Source organism: Mustela erminea, chromosome 3 (genome assembly GCF_009829155.1).
Source record: "Mustela erminea isolate mMusErm1 chromosome 3, mMusErm1.Pri, whole genome shotgun sequence".
NCBI classification, from domain to species: Eukaryota; Metazoa; Chordata; class Mammalia; order Carnivora; family Mustelidae; genus Mustela; species Mustela erminea.
The window spans coordinates 81726845-81748740 of record NC_045616.1 but is presented as its reverse complement, the minus strand read 5'-3'; the positions used below and the strand labels follow the sequence as shown (position 1 = coordinate 81748740).

Below are 21896 nucleotides of genomic sequence, written 5' to 3'. Positions count from 1 at the left end.
AGTAACTTGAAAGAGGTGTCTAGGTGGCTCAGTCAGTTAAGCAACTACCTTCAGCTCAGGTCACGATCCCTCTGCTTCTCCCTCTCACTCTGCATCGCAATCCCCTCCAGCTCATCCTCTTTCTCTCAAATAAATAAAAATCTTTGAGGAAAAAAAGGGACTTGAAAGACCACCTTCCCACCCCACACCAGCTTAGAACCCGTAAAGGAAGCCCAGACACTACTAAGTAAAAACACAATTGGCTAAGAGCTCACTTAAGAATGGAAGACAGGGGAAAAATTTAGAGTAATCACCCAAAATGGTGTTTACCAAAATAGGAGTCAGAATATGTAATCAAACAATCCCAAAGAGCAGGCAGGCATCAAAGAAATACCCTGGACCTGAGGTTCAGATGATGTGCATTCAAAACCTAACCGAGGCTATTACTAATGGCTTCACCCAAGGGAGTCACAATCTCTCTGAGTCTTCATTTCTTCGTCTGTAAAATAACTGTCCTGTGACTCACATGGGATTGTCCTGAGGAACACATAAGACAATGAACAAGAAAATGCTTTGAAAAACTATGACATACTATTGGAATTTAGGATATTGCTGTGGTGTTGACTACATTAAAACTTAACAAAGTCAGTAAACTGGGTTTTCCAAATTCAAAATTCTGATCAACTCTCACTTCTATTAGACAAGTTGCATCATAATTGAGAGCTGTCTTTGAAAAGTAGTCACTAGACTACAAACGCATTCAGAGATGGCAATAGAGGAAGATGCAGCATAGGGAATCCTAAGGTCAGATTCTGTCACTGTTACTGATTCACTGTGCTAGAGCTTTAGGTAAATCACCCTGGCTTCACTCAAGTATTACAAGGAATAATGCTACCAATGTGTTCCACAGGAATGTAGAGTGACCTGATATGCATGGCTACAAGTACTTTGGAAAGAGGCAAGTAAGCACATGATCAGAACAAGTATAAATGGAATCTGTGTACATCAGTTAGCCACATATCTCATTACCTTGCCCCATGCTCTCTTAGAACAGCGTATTCTCCAAGCAGTGCTTCGCAAACATTAGTTTGCACGTGAATCTTACTGAGAGCATATTAGAGACAGATTTCTGGGCTCCACCCCAGACCTTCTGAAACAGCAATTTGGGGGAAAGGCTCAAGAATGTGCTTCTGGGTGGCTCAGTTGGTTAAGCAGCTGCCTTCAGCTCAGGTCATGATCCCAGCGTCCCGGGATCGAGTCCCATATCGGGCTCCTTGCTCCGCAGGGAGCCTGCTTCTCCCTCTGACTCTTCCTGCCACTCTGTCTGCCTGTGCTCACTCTCGCTCTGACAAATAAATAAATAAAATCTTTAAAAAAAAAAAAAAGAATGTGCTTCTGTATCACAAGCATATGCAGCTAGTCATTAGCACCGCTCTTGGAGTAACAAGGCGGTACACAAGATGCAGACACCTACAGTGTCATTGTGCCTCCCTCTTCACAGTCACCAGAATACACCTCAGCAATGGAATATTTTAAAATTATTTTTGGGTTTCTGGGGCGCCTGGGTGGCTCAGTGGGTTAAGCCTCTACCTTCGGCTCAGGTCATGATCTCAGGGGCCTAGGATTGAGCCCTGTGTCGGGCTCTCTGCACACCGGGGAGCCTGCTTCCCCCTCCCTCTCTGCCTGCCTCTCTGACTACTTGCGAACTCTCTCTGTCTGCCAAATAAATAAATAAATAAAATCTTTTTAAAAAAAAATTTATTTTTAGGTTTCTGATCTACTCTGTTAACTCTATGACTATATTATGAATTATTATAATAGCTACTCTATGTCACAAATAATTACCTCTCCAGTTTGTCTGTCATGATCCATGCAAGGCTGTCCGTCTTTTGGAGAGTAAATGGTATACCTAAAAAATAAACAATAAGTGACAAATATTATTATAATATACAAGTTTTACCCTAACATATTTGCCTTTGTTGCTAATATCTTTCAGTACTTCTTCTAACTAAAACTTCTAACTGAACAAATGTCTGTATCAATTATTTATGCTTTTATGAGTAGTTGCCAGCCTAGTTATTTAATGAAACTTTTCTGCCTTCAACAAAGGTACCCCTGAAAAATATGCACTAAACTTGGCTTTGTGGTATGAAACATATATTTCATTATATGAAATATAATCTCAATTATGAAATACAAGTAGCTTTTAATTAATCCACATAATCAAGAAAGAATCTTTTTTTTTTAAAGATTTATTTATTTATTTGTCAGAGAGAGAGAGCAAGCGAGCACAGGCAGACAGAGTGGCAGGCAGAGACAGAGAGAGAAGCAGGCTCCCCGCTGAGCAAGAAGCCTGATGTGGAACTCGATCCCAGGACCCTGGGATCATGACCTGAGCTGAAGGCAGCTGCTTAACCAACTGAGCCACCCAGATATTCCCAGAATCAAGGAAGGATCTTAAAACAATTTATAGAAAAAAAGGATAAACTAACACATAAATAAAATTATTTTTGAACGTGGCTGGAAATACTGAACAGCATCTTTAGGGAGATCGTAAAAGCCAACACTCTGAGAGGAAGATAAACCATAGGAGACTCTTAATCACAGGAAAAAAACAGGGTTGTTGGAGAGGAGAGGGGTGTAAGGATGGGGTAACTAGGTAATGAACATTAAGGAGGGCATGTGATATAATGAACACTGGGTATTATATTTTTTAAAAAGCCAAAACTTCCATTCTCCCTGTTTTTATTTGTCATAACAGTAAGCAGCTCAAAGGCATTAAAATACTGTTAAGACAAAAAGGGAAACAACTGAGACATGAGAACAAAAAGGAAAAATGTATAACAGGAAAAAGAAGGCTATCTATCAAGCAGTGAAATACAATGCAAGAATTAGAATTCTTGCTTTATTATATCAAAAGATAACTAACTTACCGCTTCCCAAATTTTATTTTGCTTCTTTCTCTTAATGTTAAAAACTGCCACCTGACAAATGAATCGTAGTAAGGATTAACATCAGTGGTGATGAAGGAACGACGCCAATCTACCTAGAGAAAAGATAAAAGGTAATTTTTGAGAAATTTATAGAGTTTCTATGAATAAGAATTCCCATGAACCAATTATTTACTCTTTCGCTCTTTATGTTCCAACCTATGATTATATCAAACATTAAAAAGAAAATAACTTTCAGGTTCTATTAAATATATAATTATATTAACTTGTGTTTAATTTGTCAATTTTGAAACACACATAGTCATATAATAAGCATATAGGGATTACAACAAATTAAGGAAGAACACTTAAATAATACCTTTATGTATTCCTAAATATATAAGCTAAACTTCGGCTTCTTCATATTCTTTGAATGGAATTCCCTTCTACTAATTGCTATTAACAAATATTCCAGTACAACAAATATTAAAGTACTTCACTGCTTACATCAAGGTCCATAACAATAATGGTACCAACTCATTAGAGCAATACAGGTGGAATATATTATTCTAAATTAAGAGGTGGTCCAAGTCTCATATAATCATCAACACAATGTATTCTTCACATTTTCTTAAACTATGGGGGTGATGGACATACCTTCAAACCCATTCTCTTCAGATCCTGAATAGCCAGTGGTGGGAAATAATCAAGCCAATGTTCTGCTTCAGAAAATTTGACTATCTCTTCATCAGACAAACCAAGGGATTTCATAATGCCCCACTGATATTTAGAAGATCCAGCTTTAGCAGCAGCTTTACTCTGAAAATAACCAGTAAATGCAAACCCCATCAAGATCAACCAACAATTGGTTAGCAAATTCTAGGACTGCAATAATTTTAAGTGAATAATTTAATTTGGCAATTTTTTACATTCCAAAACATGCTGTTGGTATGTCAGAATGCTAATGAATTTAGATGTACAGTTTTTACAAATTTTACAGTCCAAACTAAAACTCTGATATGAGAAATAATTAAATCACTGGAACCATAAAGAATTATCATCAAAGATAAGATCTCAGCACCAATCTCAATTTCCTTTTTCTAATACCACATGTATCATTTTTTAGTTACAAATAAGCTACTAACAAAGAGTTTTGTCTTTTTCTAACATTTACCAGTATCAAAAAGGCAACCAAAGATGGAAGAGATTAAGGAGACATACAAAGGAGACATGACTAGTAAATGCAATATGGAAGCTTGGACTGGACCTGCAAACAGAATAAGGATGTCAATGAAAATCTGTTGTAAGTCAAATAAAGTTTGTAGTTTAGTGAATAGTATTGTTCAAATGTTAATATCTCAGTTCTGAGGACTATACATGGTTAAATAAGGGGAGGGGAACTGGGTGAAGATTATAAGGGAACTCTGCTCTACCTTGCAATCCTTCTCTAAATCTAAATTACTTCAAAATAAAGTAAAAAGGGGGAAAAGGCCATCAAAGATTTTTGGCTTTGTTACTTTTTTAAAATCACTGAGTACTTGTTATGTGTCAGGTACTGGGAATACAAATATAAATTAAATTTAAGTTTGAAATTTCAACCAAAATAAATACATTAACCACCAAACCTTTTTTCCTTTAGCTTTATCCTTAATTATTACATCTTCTATTTTAACATTGATTTCTTCCTCTTCTTCTTCTTCATCTGGAAAATCAGGGGGGCAACCATAAAGCTCTATTTCTCTTTTCAGCTTATCAGCACATGCCTATAACAAACACAACATTAGAGTGAAGTTCAACATTCAAGGTTGAAACAATTTTTTGGTACTTCTCTGGCTAACTACAATTGACTGAGATTTTCTACAACACATCTATACACATGTGACTCATTACAGAAAACTCAAATGATATAATTTATGTGTGGCAAAATTCACTAATTTATAAATTAGTATTTTTACTTCATTTATTCAGCAAGTATTTATTCAGTGTTCAAAGTACTCAATGTAGTATACCGTATGTTAGGCATCAGAGGCACCAAGATATATAAGATATAGTGTTATCATTTTGAATAACATGAATAATAGTATTTCTCAATTTAAAGATGACTGTCTTATATCTTCTATCATTATCTCAAGCCTCCAAGGTAGACAGGAGGCATTAAGTTAGAAAACATGCGGAATGCCTGGGCAGCTCAGTCGGTTACGTCTCTGCCTTCAGTTCAGGTCATGATTCCAGGGTCCTGAGATCGAGTCCTGCCTGGGGCTCCCTGCTCAGCAGGGAGCCTACTTCTCCCCCTCTCTCTCTGCCCTTCCCCCTGCTCATGCTCCCTCTCTCTCTCTGACAAATAAACAAAATCTTATAAAAAATTAAAAAATAAATAAGTTAGAAAATGCACACTGAGAGATGAAGGGGCTTATCCGAGGTTATACAAACTGCCAAAATATGCCTTTCGATATAGTACAGCAGAAGATTTATACCTCACCAATATAGTATTCTTGTCAGAATATTTCATTCAAATCTCATCATGAAGAAACAATCGGAAAACTCAGATGATGGGGCATTCTACAAAATAACTGGCCTAAACCCTCAAACAATATCAATGTCATGACAAACTAAAAGAAACCAAGAAGAACTGATAACAAAATCCAACGTGTGATCCACAGCACACAAAGTAAAAAACTGCCAGAAAGAACATTCTGAAACAACTAGAAACATCTGACTAGAGATTAGATGAAGATAGTAATATTATATGAATGTTAAATTTCTTGGATGGGACAATGAGACAAAGATACACACTAAAGTACTTGGAGGTGGCACAACATGATGGGTGCAACCTACTTTCAGCGAGTTTATAGACAGAGAAAAAAGCGTGCACGTATTATGTGTGTGAACTAAAGCAGTTATGGCAAATGGTAAGAGTTGGTAACGACGTGTGAAAAGTATATGGTGTTCATTCTCCAAACATTTGCATCTTTTCTGCAGGTGTGACATTTTTCAAAATAAAAGGATGGAGAAGCAAAAGAAATGGCAGTTACATTTCCCAACCCTCTTGCATTTCGGAAATCCTTTCAACTCTAATTGTCTGGCCCCATCTTTATTTAGAATTAAAATTTAATACACATTTATGACAAATGAAGACTTTTGTAAACATGATGAAAATATGATATGACAAAACCAAAAGCTGAGACATATTAAAAAAAACTATGACTTGATGCTGATATGCTATATATCACAAGTGCATAAAATATCATGCTATTTTACTTGTTAATAGTTACAATCTAACTTGAAATATTAATACGTAAAGTCACCAACAGAGATATCAAAATTACTTAGCAATCACTTAGACCTTAATGTGTGTCTTCTATGCACTTCTTCAAGCATCTTCTAAAAATTAATTTTCACAATAGTAAATTCAACTCATTTCAAAAAACACTGCAATAAAATACATAAGTATTTGAAAATCCTATTTCAAGCTCTTAAATTGGACATTACATTTGCTTTAAGCTAAAAAGAGTAGAAACCAATCCCAAAAGCAATCTTACCTTAATAGGCATTCCAGTACAGTGTAAACCAAAGGGGAACAGACAAGTTTTTCCTTTCAGTCTCTGGTATCCTACTGCAAACTACAGAAAGCAAACTAAATTTAAATTACAAATTCAAATGCTAGACAAATACATAATGTTGACATTTCACAAAGATTATCAGCCTAGTTTTCCTCTTCCTCTCCTTCTTTAGAAGGAAGTCATTCCAAAATTCCGCCCACTATTCCTTTCTTGTCTTCTCACCATCCTAGGAATTACTTATTACACACCACATATGCAAATTAAAGAATATTTAATAGCAGTAAAATATTAAAATTATGTTTAAAATTAAGGAATTCTAAGTTCTCTTAACAGGAAATAAATTCTACATACGCCATTTTCTTCAAAATAGTATTTATCAAAGACCTTCTACCCCATTATATTAAACACAGATGAAACTTTACCTCACATTTGGATAAAGAAAATGTGTGTCCCAAATGAAGGCGCCCATTCATATACGGATATGGGAAGGTTACAAAGTACTTGCCCTTGCTGTGAAACAATCATGTAAAAAACAAAGTACAGAGAAAAAAATGTTAAGTTCCTTTTACAGTGAAGAGGGGGGTGAAGGGAATGCAAACTACAAACAACTTGTTTAAATTTTATTATTTAAGAGGCACGTGGTGGTTATGCATCTGCCCTGGAATCTGATCATGATCCTGGGATCCTGGGATGGATCGAGCCCCTCATGGGGCCCCCTGCTCAGTGAGGAGTCTGGACCTCCCTCTCCTTCTGCCCCTCTCCCCTGATCTTGCTCTTTTTCTCTCTCTCTCAAATAAATAAATATAATCTTCAAAGATAAAGAATAATTAAAAATTAAATTAAATTAAATATGTAACTCTGGAAATTAAAGGCCCTCTTAAATTGAAACTCACTTTTAATTTAGAAAGAATAATATATTTACAGGTAGATATTAAAGAAATAAATATCCTTGCAGCAAATAATGGAGGTATAACTTAAGCCAAAATGCTGAGTAAAGATAATTTACTGAAGATAATCTTAAAACTCTTAGGAAACTGGATTAATTTAATGTTTTAGGACTGGACAAGATTTGCCTTCATTAGACATATATATAAAGCAAGTCAAAGTCCGTCAGGTAAAATAAAATACCCTCTTGGGGTGCCCCGGTGGCTCAGTGGGTTAAAGCCTCTGCTTTCAGCTCAGACCATGATCCCAAGGCCCTGGGATCAAGCCCCACATCGGGTTATCTGCTCAGCGGGGAGCCTGCTCCCCCCCCACCCCCCGCTTCTCTCTGCCTGCCTCTCTGCCTACTTGTGATCTCTGTGTGTCAAATAAATAAATAAAATCTTTTAAAAATAAAAAAAATTTTTTAAATAGTAAAATACCCTCAGTATTACAAGATACATATGTATCGGGCGCCTGGGTGGCTCAGTGGGTTAAGCCGCTGCCTTCGGCTCAGGTCACGATCTCAGGGTCCTGGGATCGAGTCCCGCATCGGGCTCTCTGCTCAGCAGGGAGCCTGCTTCCCTCTCTCTCTCTCTCTCTGCCTGCCTCTCCATCTACTTGTGATTTCTCTCTGTCAAATAAATAAATAAAATCTTTGAAAAAAAAAAAAAAAAAAAAAAAGATACATATGTATCTTACCTAAAATCGTCCAAAATTCTAAAACCAACAAAAACTTCAAACAATAGCTTAAATAATATCAGAGACTTTACATTACAACAACACTCTTAATTTCCTTTAAAAAAAAAAAAGGAAAAAGAAAAGAAAAAGAAAAAATTCACTAGAGCGTGCTGGGTAGCAAGGAGGATACACTTTAAAATTAGAAAGTTCTGAAAAGTAGTCCAGATCCCATCAATGCATAGCTATGCAACCTTGAATTGGTTACTTAGCCTCCCTGTACCTCAGTCTCCTCATCTACAACATAAGGATAAAGTATTGCTAATCTTAACAGATTAAAAATATTAAATGATAATATGTTAAAAATGGCATATTTCCTAATTTCGTTGCATACTAAACAATAACTTTTCAAGATTAGCTACTACTCTAATTGTTGTCAATGTATTTTCTCATTGTAAGAAGACATTCTTCTACATTTCAACATACCTGAAATTGAGATACATCTTATAAAAGATGCATATATTTATTACAGTCCTGTTTTGCAGCAGTTATTTTTGTTTTTCCCAATATCATAATCATTATCTGTGGACTGTATTAAAACTGATGCTTAACATCAAGGCAATACAGTATTTTTGAACTAAGACCTTCAAATACAGAAACCCTTCAAAATTTATACTTTGTGTTTCTGGAGATAATCATCACTAGAATATGAATCTCTAATAGAATGACTATCAGAATCAGTCATCAAAGACAAAACTTGAAAACACTCTCCTTTGTCTAAACAAAAAAAATGTAAGTTAAGAAAAAAAAAACTTTATGTAGAAAAAGTCCTTTAAGAATTCTGTGGGAGGGCGCCTGGGTGGTTCAGTGGGTTAAGCCTCTGCCTTCAGCTCAGTTCATGATCTCAGGGTCTTGGGATCGAGCCCCGCATCAGGCTCTCTGCTCAGCGGGGAGCCTGCTTCCCCCTCTCTTTGCCTGCCTCTCTGCCTACTTGTGATCTCTATCAAGTAAATAAATAAAATCTTTAAAAAAAAAAGAGAATTCTAGGGAAGGGGCACCTGCCTGGCTCAACTGATAGAGCATGTGGACACTTGATCTCCAGGTTGTGAGTTCAAGTACCACAATGGGCATAGAGCTCACTTTATTTTTTTTTTCCTATATATTTCATTCATTCATTCATTCATTCATTTGAGAGAGAGAGAGAGAGCACAAGCACAGAAGGAGGGGCAGGAAGAGAGGGAAAGAGAGGATCTCAAGCAGACTCTGAGGGAGACCAATGTGGAGCTCAATTTCACAACCCTGAGATCATGACCTGAACTGAAATCAAGAGTTGGACACGTAACCAAGTGCACCAACCACGTGCCCCATGCTCACTTTCAAAATAAAAAAATTAAAAATGAATTTAAAAAAAGAATTCTAGGGGCACCTGCATGGCTCAGGGGGTTGAGGCCTCTGCCTTCCGCTCAGGCCATGATTCCAGGGTTCTGGGATCATGCCCCACATCGGGCTCTCTGCTCAGCGGGGAGCCTGTTTCCTCCTCTCTCTCTCTCTCTGCCTGCTTGTGATCTCTGTCTGTCAAATAAATAAATAAAATCTTTAAAAAAAATAAAAAATAAAAAAAGAATTCCAAAGGAAAGTGGATCCTCATTTCAAATGCATACGTAGAAGTTACCTCCTTCAGCCTGTTTCAGACATTATAAATACAATCTGCCTTATCCTTTCCACGAAGTGGTTTCTGCAGCCAATGGTTTTGGATACACAGGTGCAGAACTTCACAAAGTATTACTTACCTAGTCTGGTTCTCTACATTAGATGCATTGACTTCAAACACTTTCTCAGTATCCCATTTCTGTTGGATTTCTTTCTCAATCTTCTTCAAAAAGTCTACTTTGGCTGTTCCTTTTCTTTCCTGTTGGACACAAAAGAGAAAGAATTATTCACTCTATACTTTGACAGGCTTGCTTTAAAAAAAAGTGGGTTCACACAGAACTGAGCTGTTTACTGAGAGGCAATTTTTCCATGGGTATCTTGAATTTTAAACATGATTAAAAATTAGGGTTATCACTATCTGTCCACTTTAAACCACAAAGGGATAGTTAATGAATTACTGATATATATAAAAAGCTCTGAAACACTTTAAAAATTGGATTACTAAAACAGAGTCAAAAAATCAGATGCTAAAACAGAGTCGGTTGTCAAACAGATACTGCTCCTATTTAGTTAAAATGTATAAATACTTAGAGAGGTACAGGATGGAGCAGTACACACTGGCAAGCTGTAATTATGCCCACCAAAGAAGGATGCTGAGACCCAGTGGGAAGATGCTAAGGGAGGATTAGTCATCTACATGTTTTTTTTTTCCCTCCTCAAGGAAACTGATGAAGAACTTCTCTCCAAATGGTTAATAGACTATTAATGTGAAGTTAAAATGAAACAGAGAATAGCAAGCATGTCTCTACTAATATCAAATCCACACAGCAACACTGGTATCATCATCCCAGTTTCAACGGAAACTGAAAGCAAAGCACATGCATGATCACCCTATTTCTGAAAAAAAGGAAGGTTAGAGCTTCTTTCTCAGTTTTGATTCTGGGGGCAAATAATTAGCTGTTAAAACCAAGTACGCCAAAGCTGGAGTGGAATGAACATTCACAGAACAGGCAAGTGTGAAAGCCGAATACCAATGGACCATCCACAAATCTAATTCTGTTTTGAAACTTACTTTAAGTTTCTAAAATTTTATTTTCTGGCATAAAGTTACTTTGAGTGAAATCAGGTTTTCTTCCCCTTCTTATATGCTAACATTTCCAGAGTCTGCAGCATTTTCAAAAGAGAAAATATCTGGGTTCTGCTCGTACTTTTATTTAGAGGTTTTATTTATCTCTTTAATAGAGGCAGCAAGAGAGGGAACACAAGCAGGGGTAGTAGGAGAGGGAGAAGCAGGCTTCCCAAAGAACAGAGAGCCCAATGCGGGGCTCAATCCCAGGACCCTGGGATCATGACCTGACCCAAAGGCAGCCGCTTAATGACTGAGCCACCCAGGCGCCCCTACTCATATTTTTTTTTTTAAGTTTTTTTTGTTTTGTTTTGTTTTGTTTTCTCTTTAAAAAATCTCTACACCCAACATGGAGTTCAAACTTACAACTCTGAGATAAGAGTCACATGCTCCACTCACGGGGCCAGCCAGGAGCCCCTGGACTCTACTCATACTTTTACAACCTACTCAACAGGTGACCTTGCCAAGTCTCTTAACACCTACAACTCAGTCTCCTTTAATCGGGCCTCCCTCTCTCCTTTTAATTTAAAAAATGCTTCCCAATGGGGTGCCTGGCTGGCTCAATCAGTAGAGCATGCAACTCTTGATCTTAGAGTTGTGAGTTCAAGCCCCACACTGGACAGAGAGCTTACTTAAATATATATTTATACATATATTTTAATTACTTTAAAAAAAAGTGGGGCATCTGGCTGGCTCAGTCAGTAAAGCATGTGACTCTCGATCTAGGGGTCATGCATTCAAGCCCCACACTGGATGTAGCGTTGACTTAAAAAACAAAATGCTTTCTAGTCACATCGCAGATATGGTGGATTCCTGGTTGTTTTCTAAATGGTTACACAATTTGAGCACTTTGCAAAAAGGAATTCTGTGCAGTCAAAAAAAACCCCAACCTTAACACTATTTCTCCAGTAACAATCTTAAATATACTTTGTCTATTATGTAATAAAAATAACTAACAGTACTAAAATTAAAATTTAGTAGAAATCTACTATGAAGTTGTCAGCTGTTTTACTATTTTCAGTTCGCTACATTTTTTTTTAAACTGTTGACTTTTTCTTAAAGATTTTATTTATTTATTTGACAGAGAGAAAGAGTGCATACCCAAATGAGGAGCAGAAGAGGGAGAGGAGGAAGCAGGCTCCCTGCTGAGCAGGGAGCCCCATAGAGGGGCTCTATCCCAGGATCCCAGAATCATGAACTGAGCCAAAGGCAGACACTTAACCAACTGAGCCACCCAAGTGCCCCAGGTCCCTACATTTTAAACTAAAGAATGATTTACTATTTTTTAAGCATGTTTAATATAGAGGACAAGGACAAGCAACAGAAAGATGCAAAGTCAGTTTATAAGGAGGTGACGGACGCGGCTACAAAGGTAGAGAGGAAATGAGAAAGAATTCCCTACTTGCAAAGTCGTGGGGGTACCTGGCTGGCTCAGTCAGTGGCGCACGCAACTCTTGATCTTGGGAGTTGTGAGTTCAAGCCCTCCATTGGGTGTAGAGTTTAATTAAAAAAAAAAAAAAAATCTTAAAAAAAAAATATCAGGAACATAATAACAAGTTTCTCCAGTAACCAAAGGAAAATGAAAGTGACAAGGAAATTTTTTGTTTCTATAAATCCTGACCAAATCATAATTGCTGTAAGTGGAAATGTTATCAAAACACAAATCTGATCAAGTCAATTCCCTTTCAGAGATTCTCTGCAGCTGTCAGGATAAAGTCTATTCTGTAAAATCTGGCACTCCAGGTCCTTCTTGTCTAATCTCTGCCAGATCGCACCCTCCTCCCCTTTCTCTTATTCCCCCACTGCAGGCCCATCAAGGCATCTGCATTTTCCCAAAAGTGCCAAGCTCCTTCCTTCACCTGAGCCTCTCTGTTCATAGTATTTTCTCTGCCCTCATGCCTCATCAATCATTTTATGATGCTCTCATCCTTCAGGTCCGAGCTAATCACCTGCACTGGTCACCAAGAGGTCATGATATGCCCTTCTTAATATGTTCCTACCTACCAATATTTCCCTATGCTGGCACTAATCACACAGTGGTGCTGGTATCTGTCTTCCTCACAGTACAACTAAAGCTTGGTCATGCTGGGGACCAGTAACTTGTATCTCATTAAACCCTCAAGGTTTAGCTTACAACAGGTTCTCAACAAATACCTGTTGAATATTTAAATTTTAAAAGAGAAGTGAATAATAATACACTGTCCGCTTTTGCACATTATGGCCATAAAAAAAATAACATACTAGGAACTAGGTGCACATGTGAATCAAGGTACTAAGCAATTTGGACTCTTTCCCAAGAATTTCCACAGAAGTAAGTGTGGTTGCATACGGTTATTTCCTTTTCCAGTAAAGAGTAAGGGCCTTTATCTATTCACTCCTTTCAATTTTTGTGGCTAGCCACCTTCATTCAGACCCTCAGCTCCTTTGCTCCTTCTTACTACAAAACCCTCCTCCTAATAAGTAACCTGTAAGTTACAAGTCTCTCTACTTCTATACATGCAAACCTGTTTTAAATAATAATATACAAAGACTAACATTTGAAAAGAAGCTATGGCAGAGACAGCAGATCACCTACCCAATACCTGTTCCTTCTCTTTCTTCCTCAATAACAAATGCCCAGTCTTATTTAAGGTAGTGTATTAGAGGTGGCTAAATGTACTCTTCTGTTTCCATATTAATTACTGGGTAGATTGGACCTATGTTCCAGCAAAGGACTTCTGGGCAGAAGATTCCACCCAGCCCTTACAACAACAGCCTGCTAACTCTAGGGTGGTGGGCTGGCTCAGCCTGTAGGGCATGTGACTCTTGACCATGGGGTCAGAAGTTCAAGCCCTATGTTGGGTATAAAGATGACTTAAAAATAAAATCTTAAAGGGCGCCTGGGTGGCTCAGTGGGTTAAGCCGCTGCCTTCGGCTCAGGTCATGATCTCAGGGTCCTGGGATCGAGTCCCGCATCGGGCTCTCTGCTCAGCGGGGAGCCTGCTTCCTCCTCTCTCTCTCTCTCTCTGCCTGCCTCTCTGCCTACTTGTGATCTCTCTCTGTCAAATAAATAAATAAATAATCTTTTAAAAAATAAATAAATAAATAAATAATCTTAAAATTATAAATTAAAAAAAAAAAAACAGCCTGTATAACTCCTAACAGTTGCCTTAACCTGTAAATAAAGTGCCTAGGTTGCCTACAGAACCCTTTGTCTATAGGTTTCCCATAGAACCGCAGACAAATTCCTGAAACTCTCTAGGCTATAGGGACTCACAAAAATATTTTAATTTATTTTAAAATCAGAAATAAAAAGTAAACTTTAAGGTTGAAGAAACTTTAATACATTTAATATTATTTTTATTATTTCAGATTAATGTTAATATTAATATATTAATAAAACTTTAACATATTTAATATATGTATTTAGAAAATACATATACTATTATAAATATAATTTTAACATACTTGCCTTTATACCAACACAGCCTAGCTCGCGAAGCCTAGTTGTACCTTCTACCCTACAGTCATAAATGATAAGAAATCCTACTCTATCTTTACTAAATTCCTCTTTAACCAACCTGAGTTGGCTTCCACTGCATGCAACCAAATGATTCCTAAGACATTTACCCAGTTGACAGCAGACAGCAATTTCCAGAACTTTCATGGTCACCTCAGCACCAAGTACAATGCCACAGACAAAGAAGTTACAGGACAAATATTTTTTCCTTAAAAATGACCATGTTACCCACTTTAAAGAAGAACATGAAAACAACAGTCTTCTCAAATTTTATTTAGAACTACATGTTTCTGGGGTGCCTGGTGGCTCAGTGGGTTAAAGCCGCTGCCTTCGGCTCAGGTCATGATCTCAGGGTCCTGGGATCAAGCCCCACATTGGGCTCTCTGCTCAGCAGGGAACCTGCTTCCCTCTCTCTCTCTGCCTTCCTCTTTGCCTGCTGGTGATCTCTGTCAAAGAAATAAATAAAATCTTAAAAAAAAAAAAAAAAAAAAAAAAGAACTACATGTTTCTTTTCATTGTTTTGAGCACACTAAATACACAAAAACTCTTCTTTGCAGTTTCTGCTTCTCAGAAAAAACGTTGCTCCTCAAAACATCAAAGCCAATTGTAATGAAATCTGATTTTGGCCCCAGCACCAATTTGTTGTAAAACCTTGGGAAATTCCTTGATCAATCTGAGCCTTACTTTCTTCAGTGGCTATTTAACTAAACAATTGGTTATAATAATTAGTTAAAAGGTTACTTTCCAAGATCAGTTTCTAAACATTGGCACTACTGACAGCTTAAGCTAAATAATTTTTTGTGTTTTTGTCTTGTGCACTGTAAGATTCTTAGAAGCACTCCTGGCTTCTAGCCACTAGATGCCAGCAGCACACCCACCACTTGTGACAATCCAAACAGTCTCCAGACCAAACTTTCTCAGGGGAACAAAATCACCCCCAGTAAAGAATCTCTAAACTAGGTAACAACTCTTTCCTATATTCATAGTATCCTGCAGCTTAAAACTTCAATGAACATTAACTTTTTTTATCTTAACAACAATCCTAAGCGGTGGGCAGACCAACAGCTATCATTTCAAAGATAATAAATCGGAAACTCTGAGATCGTGGTGTCAGCAATTAATCAAGCTGGACAAAAACTCTCATCTTCTGACTTCTGTTTCTGCTTTCTCCTGGGACTCTGGACATCTTCTAGCTCCACCACTTACTATCTATTCAATCCTCAACGAATCCATTTAACTCTCTAAACCTCCATTTTTCTACCTATCTATAAAATGAGAATAAAAATTATGCCTACTTTGTAGTGTTAGTATGAGGATTAAAACAGTTAATATGCATGAGAACTTAGCATAGTGCTGGACCAGGATAAATGCACAATGTCAACAAATACCACAAAGAGACATCTGGAGGGCCGCCTGGGTGGCTCAGTGGGTTAAAGCCTCTGCCTTCAGTGCAGGTCATGGTCCCAGGGTCCTGGGATCAAGCTCCACATCGGGCTCTCTACTCAACAGGGAGCCTGCTTCCCTTCCTCTCTCTCTGCCTACCTCTCTGCCTACTTGTGACCTCTGTCTGTCAAATAAATAAATAAAATCTTTTAAGAAAAAGAGAGAGGGACATCTAAACATCATGTGATTTTTATTAGGTATGAAAATGGCATTGGAGGGCGCCTGGGTGGCTCAGTGGGTTAAGCCTCTGCCTTCGGCTCAGGTCATGATCTTGGGGTCCTGGGATCAAGCCCCGTGTCGGGCTCTCTGCTCAGCAGGGAGCCTGCTTCCTCCTCTCTCTGCCTGCCTCTCTGTGTACGTGTGATCTCTCTCTCTCTCTGTGTCAAATAAATAAATAAAATCTTTTAAAAAAAAGAAAGAAAGAAAGAAAATGGCATTGGGGTTATGTTTTAAGGAAAGTTTATTATTACATTAAAAAAAACTAAGGGGCACCTGGGTGGCTCAGTGGGTTAAAGCCTCTGCCTTTGGCTCAGGTCATGATCCCAGGGTCCTGGGATGGAGCCTTCCGTCAGGCTCTCTGCTCAGCGGGGAGCCTGCTTCCCTTCCTCTCTCTCTGCCTGCCTCTCTGCCTACTTGTGATCTCTGTCAAATAAATATATAAAATCTTAAAAAAAAAAAAACTAAACTATGTATTGATGTAAAAACCTTATACTAAAATATGTCAAACATGTACATATGATGCCTGGAACTCGCCTAAAATGAAATCCTGAGGGATGCAGGGACAGGATACAAGGGAGGGATATAAGAAACAAGATGACCCTGAATTGCCAATTATTGAAGTTGGGTGATGGGTATATAGAATAGTTAGTACTATTATTATCTCTGTTTTGTTCACTCTTTAAACTTTACAGATGCCAAGTTTAAAAACAGTATTTTTTTTAAGTTGGCTATTACATTTATTATATCGCAATCCCAGATCCCCCTAGAAGTCTGATATATAATTAGAAGAGTTAAAACTATCAAAAGTTCTAAAAAATAAATACCATTCTGATATAAAGAAAATTATAGTTTGGTGTTTATATACTCAATTCTAAAATAAAAACTAATATTCTATCCATGCTATCACATGCTCTTTGTCTTACACACTTCAGTATTGGTAAGATTTCCACTGCCAAAGAGAAAACTTTCTTTGTGGGAGGGTTTGCAAAATAAATTTTCCAATTAGCTTACAACTGGGGGTAGCACGATAGCATGATGATTAAGAGAATGGGCTCCAGAATGGGATCAAATGAATTCTAATTCCTCCTCTGAGTAGATCTGAAGCCTTATTTTCCACACCAGTAAAACGGGGATAATAACAGCACCTATTTTACAGGGTTGTTTTGTTGAAAAATTATGTAAAACACTAAAGCATGGCACAGAATAAGCAATCAGTACATTTTGTTATTTTTATTATTACTTATTCTTTTTTTTTATATAATTTTTTATTTTATTTTATTTATTTGACAGAGAGAAACTAGGCAGAGAGGCAGACAGAGAGAGAGGAGGAAGCAGGCTCCCTGCGGAGCAGAGAGCCCGATGCGGGGCTCGATCCCAGGACCCTGGGATCACGACCTGAGCCGAAGGCAGAGGTTTTAACCCACTGAGCCACCCAGGCGCCCCTACTTATTCTTTTTTTTTTTAAAGATTTTATTTATTTATTTGACAGAGAGAGATCACAAGTAGATGGAGAGGTAGGCAGAGAGAGAGAGAGGGAAGCAGGCTCCTTGCTGAGCAGAGAGCCCGATGCGGAACTCGATCCCAGGACCCTGAGATCATGACCTGGGCTGAAGGCAGCGGCTTAACCCACTGAGCCACCCAGGTGTCCTACTTATTCTTTCTAAAGGGAGTTCTTATTGGATTCTTCCAATAAAACAAACTTTAACGTCCGTCGCGTATCATGACAGTGCAAAACCTGAATATTTTCAGAGCACAAGAAGTGAATGAAGTCGGAGCGCCTGGGTGGCTCAGGGGGTTAGGCCTCTGCCTTCAGCTCGAGTCATGACCTCGGGGTCCTGGGATCAAGCCCCGCGTCGGGCTCTTTGTTCAGTGGGGAGCCTACTTCCCCCTCTCTCTGCCTGCCTCTTTGCCTACTTGTGATCACTGTCAAATAAATAAATAAAAATCTTTAAAAAAAATCTTTTAAAAATAAGTGAATAGGGACGCCTGGGTGGCTCAGTTGGTTGAGCAGCTGCCTTCGGCTCAGGTCATGATCCCAGCATCCTGGGATCGAGTCCCACATCGGGCTCCTTGCTCCGCAGGGAGCCTGCTTCTCCCTCTGACTCTGCCTTCCACTCTGTCTGCCTGTGCTCGCTCTCGCTCTCTCTCTCTGACAAATAAATAAATAAAATCTTTTAAAAAAAATAAAAAGAAGTGAATAAAGTAAAACAATCATATCTACCAGAAATGTTGCCAGTTTCCATATATAAAACTTGAAGAGTGTATTAAAATCTTTCAAACTGAAAAGCCATTCCCATTAACACCAAAAAAAAAAGAAAAACCTGCAAATTCCACATTAGCTAAGGATATCACCATCGGGGAGTGGAGCTGGTGGGGAGTTATCAAGCAACACATTACAGAAGAAAAAGCCCTGGACCAGGACTCAGAAGGTACATCTTTTCCTGAAAAGCAGGGTAACATAGTGACTGAGAAGTGAGTCAATCTCTTTGAGTTCTAATCCACTTTCATCATGCCCTAGTTATGAGAAATTGGACCCGTTCATTAAGCAACCTAAGCCTGGGTTTCTTCATTTGTAAACTGCAAATAAGAGTGCCTAACTCAAGTAGATTAGTGTGAAGACTCAATGAGACAATTCCAAAAAAATGCTAAACACAAAGCATGACACATAAGAAATGTTACTTATTGACATTATTGGTCTTAACTCTGCTAGAATTCCAACTCCAATAATTCTTCAAGCCCAACAGGACCTATTGACCATGACCTTTTTTCACTAATCCTTAGTTCCCTCCCACCCCAAATCCTTATTTCCATCCCTTAAATCCATCTATATAATCACTCCTTCACTGTTCTCTTTACCATTCTTGTACGGCAAAATTCCAACCCTCCTAGGCACCTGCTCTTTTCCTTCAAGCAGGCAGCTGAAAGAGACAGGAGATAAGAATTCAACAATGCTGACTGGCCTCAATTTAAATTCATGTCCACTAATGTCAAGTGTGCCCAGCAATACTACTTTCTGAAATCAACTTACTAACTCCTTCTAGACTAATGCTTCTCAAACTTTAATGTGTATACTGTCCAATACAGTAGCCACTAGTCACATGTAACTTTTTAATTTTAAAGTTTTATTAAAATTCAGTCCTTCTGTTGCACCAGCCACATTTCAAGTGCTCAAGAACCATGTGGCTAGTGGCTACCAAATTAGTGCAGATACAGAACTTTTCATCACAGGAAGGTCTACTGACAGCAATGTCCCAAACAAACCTTTCTCTCAAGCCTCCAACATTTCATCTCCCATCCTTACTTGGAGCTGGTAATCTTGCCTCCTAATTCAATGAGAAAACAGAGGCGAACAGAAAATTTTCAGTCTTCCTCATCACATCTGCTTACCCACATGCATGTGTACCCATATAATCTGTCTTCTTTCCTGTTACACCGATGAGTGTAGTCCTGCTTAACCCCTCCACTGATGCATCTGATCTCAACCCCTCTACTCTATTCTGGAACAGCACATCAATTTTTCCTTTCTACAGGGTAATTCCCATAAACATACAAGCATTGTGTAATTTCTTCCACCTTTAAAAAAGGGGGGGAGTCCCCTTTTGACCTTCACCTATTACCCCACTCCTCTGCTCTCCTTTATAAAATTCCTCAAGAGTTGTCCATATTCCGGGAACCTAGGTGGCTCAGTCCGTTAGCTTTTCACTCATACTGTTGCTTCTGCCTGCGAATCTTTTCCTCCATATAGCTGCCTGGCTTGCTCCCTTACCTCCTTTTTGCCATGCAAAGGCTTTTTGAAAGGGTTTCTTGATCCCCTTTTAAAACTACAACCCTACCCCACCTCACACTCCATGGTCTCCCCCTTCCTGTTGTTGTTGTTTTTTTCTTTTTTTCCTATAGCACTTACGGGCACCTGACATATTTTACAGTGTATTTTAGTACGTAACTCTCACACACACATGAAAACACCATGAATGTAGAGATCTGTGACTCTTTTACAGGGAAGCGCTCAGTAATTTTTTGTTAAAAGGAGGAACAAGGTTACCTACTCCTCTCTCTCCAAATAGGTTTCAGACACTTCGGTGAAATCAACACACAGAAAATTAAGTAGGATGTAAAGTTGAAGACATCAGTTCCTGGCTCAACAGCTAGGAAGAAAAGGCACATGCGCACAACAACCACATCGGTAGCATGGGGTCAAGGCATTCCCGTTCTTCAGAGAAGGATTTTTCCCTTCAGAACAACGGCTACCACATGGAGCCCCTAGCTTCTGGAAAAAGCCGACAGCTCAGCCGGGTTCCACCGCCGGGCTGAGCCGACTCTCTTCCCGCCAGAACTCACCGCCATGGCACCGCCCAGCCAACTCTGCAAGCCCACGACAGTGACCTCGGTGATCCTGTCAAAGCAGAGATTACCACCTTTCCCTTCCGTTTGGGGGGCAGAAAGGCCTCCCACGGCACTGAAGCACACACTTAACACCTGATGAGGCAATCGCCCACTCACTGAGAACTACTGCGTCGTGCATCTCGGAGGCCGCCGGGAATTGTAGTTTCTAGACCACTAGACCCCAAGTCCAGCAGACATCTATTGACTACAATTCCCAGAGAGCAACAGGCTACCGGAAATTGACGTAATCGACCACGCTGTGGTGACACACAGGTAGTGATGTCACTGGCATGTTGAACTACAAAGTCCATGAGGCTGTTCGGGATTGCAGGCTGCGGAGCGCGCGCCCCGACTAAGGTTGAGTTCCCCGACCTTCAACCTTTTCACCTGCGGCGCTAGGTTGGATGTCTGTCCGGATGCCAGGATGCAAGGTTTATTAGTCTTCGGTGACTGAGATGCTAATTATGGCTTGCCACTGTGCACAGATATTTACTACTCTCGGTGGCATTCAAAGGCCCGGAATCCAGACATTTTATAACCATTTATTAACAATCTCTGTTTTTAAGCGCGGAAGCTTGAAACCTACCGAGTTCCAGTGCCAAGTTCACACTATTCAACTGTACTAGCATCTAAGACTGAGGGGTCCAATACGATATTCACGACTTACATGTGGTTATTCATGTTTAAATTAAAATCCAGTAAAATTTAAAACTGAGTTCTTTAATCGCACTAGCCACTTTTTAAGTGCTGGATAGTCCGTGTGGCTAGTAGTTAGGGTATCATCGGACAGCGCAGATGTAGAACATTTCCACCATAGGAAGAGGAATTGACAAGCAATGATCCAAAGTTTTTACTTTCTGAGGTCAGATTAGGTACTCTCACGTGCATTTATTTATTAATTCAATAAACATTTATAAAACATTTACAAGCCGTTACCAGGGGCAGGTGCAGCAACAAGCGCAGAAGTGTGTCTTCCTAAAGGACTAATGGAAAGAAAAAAAAATTTTAAATAAAAACTTTAATAAATTTAATTACTTTAAAATTATATATGTATATGTATATTTATATTTTTCAACAACTAATTATGAGACAAAAGTTTAATAATAGCTTAATGCCTGGGACATGGTATGGACTTGATAAAATTTGTTGCATGAGGGACACTTGGGTGGCTCAGTCCATTAAGTGTCTGCCTTTGGCTCAGGTCATGATGTTAGGGTCCTGAGACTGAGTACCTTATAGGGCTCCAAACTCAGCAGGGAGTCTTCTTCTCCCTCTCTCTCTGCCTCTCCCCCCTGCTCTGCATGTGCGTTCTTTCTCTCTCTAAAATAAATAAATAAAATCTTTCAAAAAAGTAAATAAAATTTTTTGCATGAAAGGATGTGAACAAGGAAACAGGCTATGGAGAAACTACCAGTAACTCTTTTGCCTCTGAGCTCTTACACTCACACGTACTCTCCATCACTTTTCTCCATCATATCTTCTTACTTTAGCTACTAACAATTTAGACA

The 21896-nt window shown here is 38.8% G+C and overlaps 1 protein-coding gene across 2 annotated transcripts in view; it reads right to left on the bottom strand.

Annotated features, from left to right (window-relative positions):
• Nucleotides 1-20522, bottom strand: part of LARS1 (leucyl-tRNA synthetase 1) — a 71280-nt gene extending 50758 nt beyond the window's left edge. The window contains exons 1-8 of one of the 2 annotated variants that reach the window (XM_032336289.1): nucleotides 20344-20522; nucleotides 9859-9977; nucleotides 6892-6979; nucleotides 6449-6529; nucleotides 4535-4672; nucleotides 3567-3728; nucleotides 2913-3025; nucleotides 1825-1888 (exon numbers count right to left, since the gene is read on the bottom strand). In XM_032336289.1, coding sequence (XP_032192180.1) covers nucleotides 1825-1888; nucleotides 2913-3025; nucleotides 3567-3728; nucleotides 4535-4672; nucleotides 6449-6529; nucleotides 6892-6979; nucleotides 9859-9977; nucleotides 20344-20349 — 771 coding nt within the window. In that variant the 5' untranslated portion in view covers nucleotides 20350-20522. Of the gene's footprint in view, nucleotides 1-1824; nucleotides 1889-2912; nucleotides 3026-3566; nucleotides 3729-4534; nucleotides 4673-6448; nucleotides 6530-6891; nucleotides 6980-9858; nucleotides 9978-20343 lie in introns of those variants that run through there. The other variant, XM_032336290.1, reaches the window with a different exon arrangement.
• Nucleotides 20523-21896: the final 1374 nt, after the last annotated feature.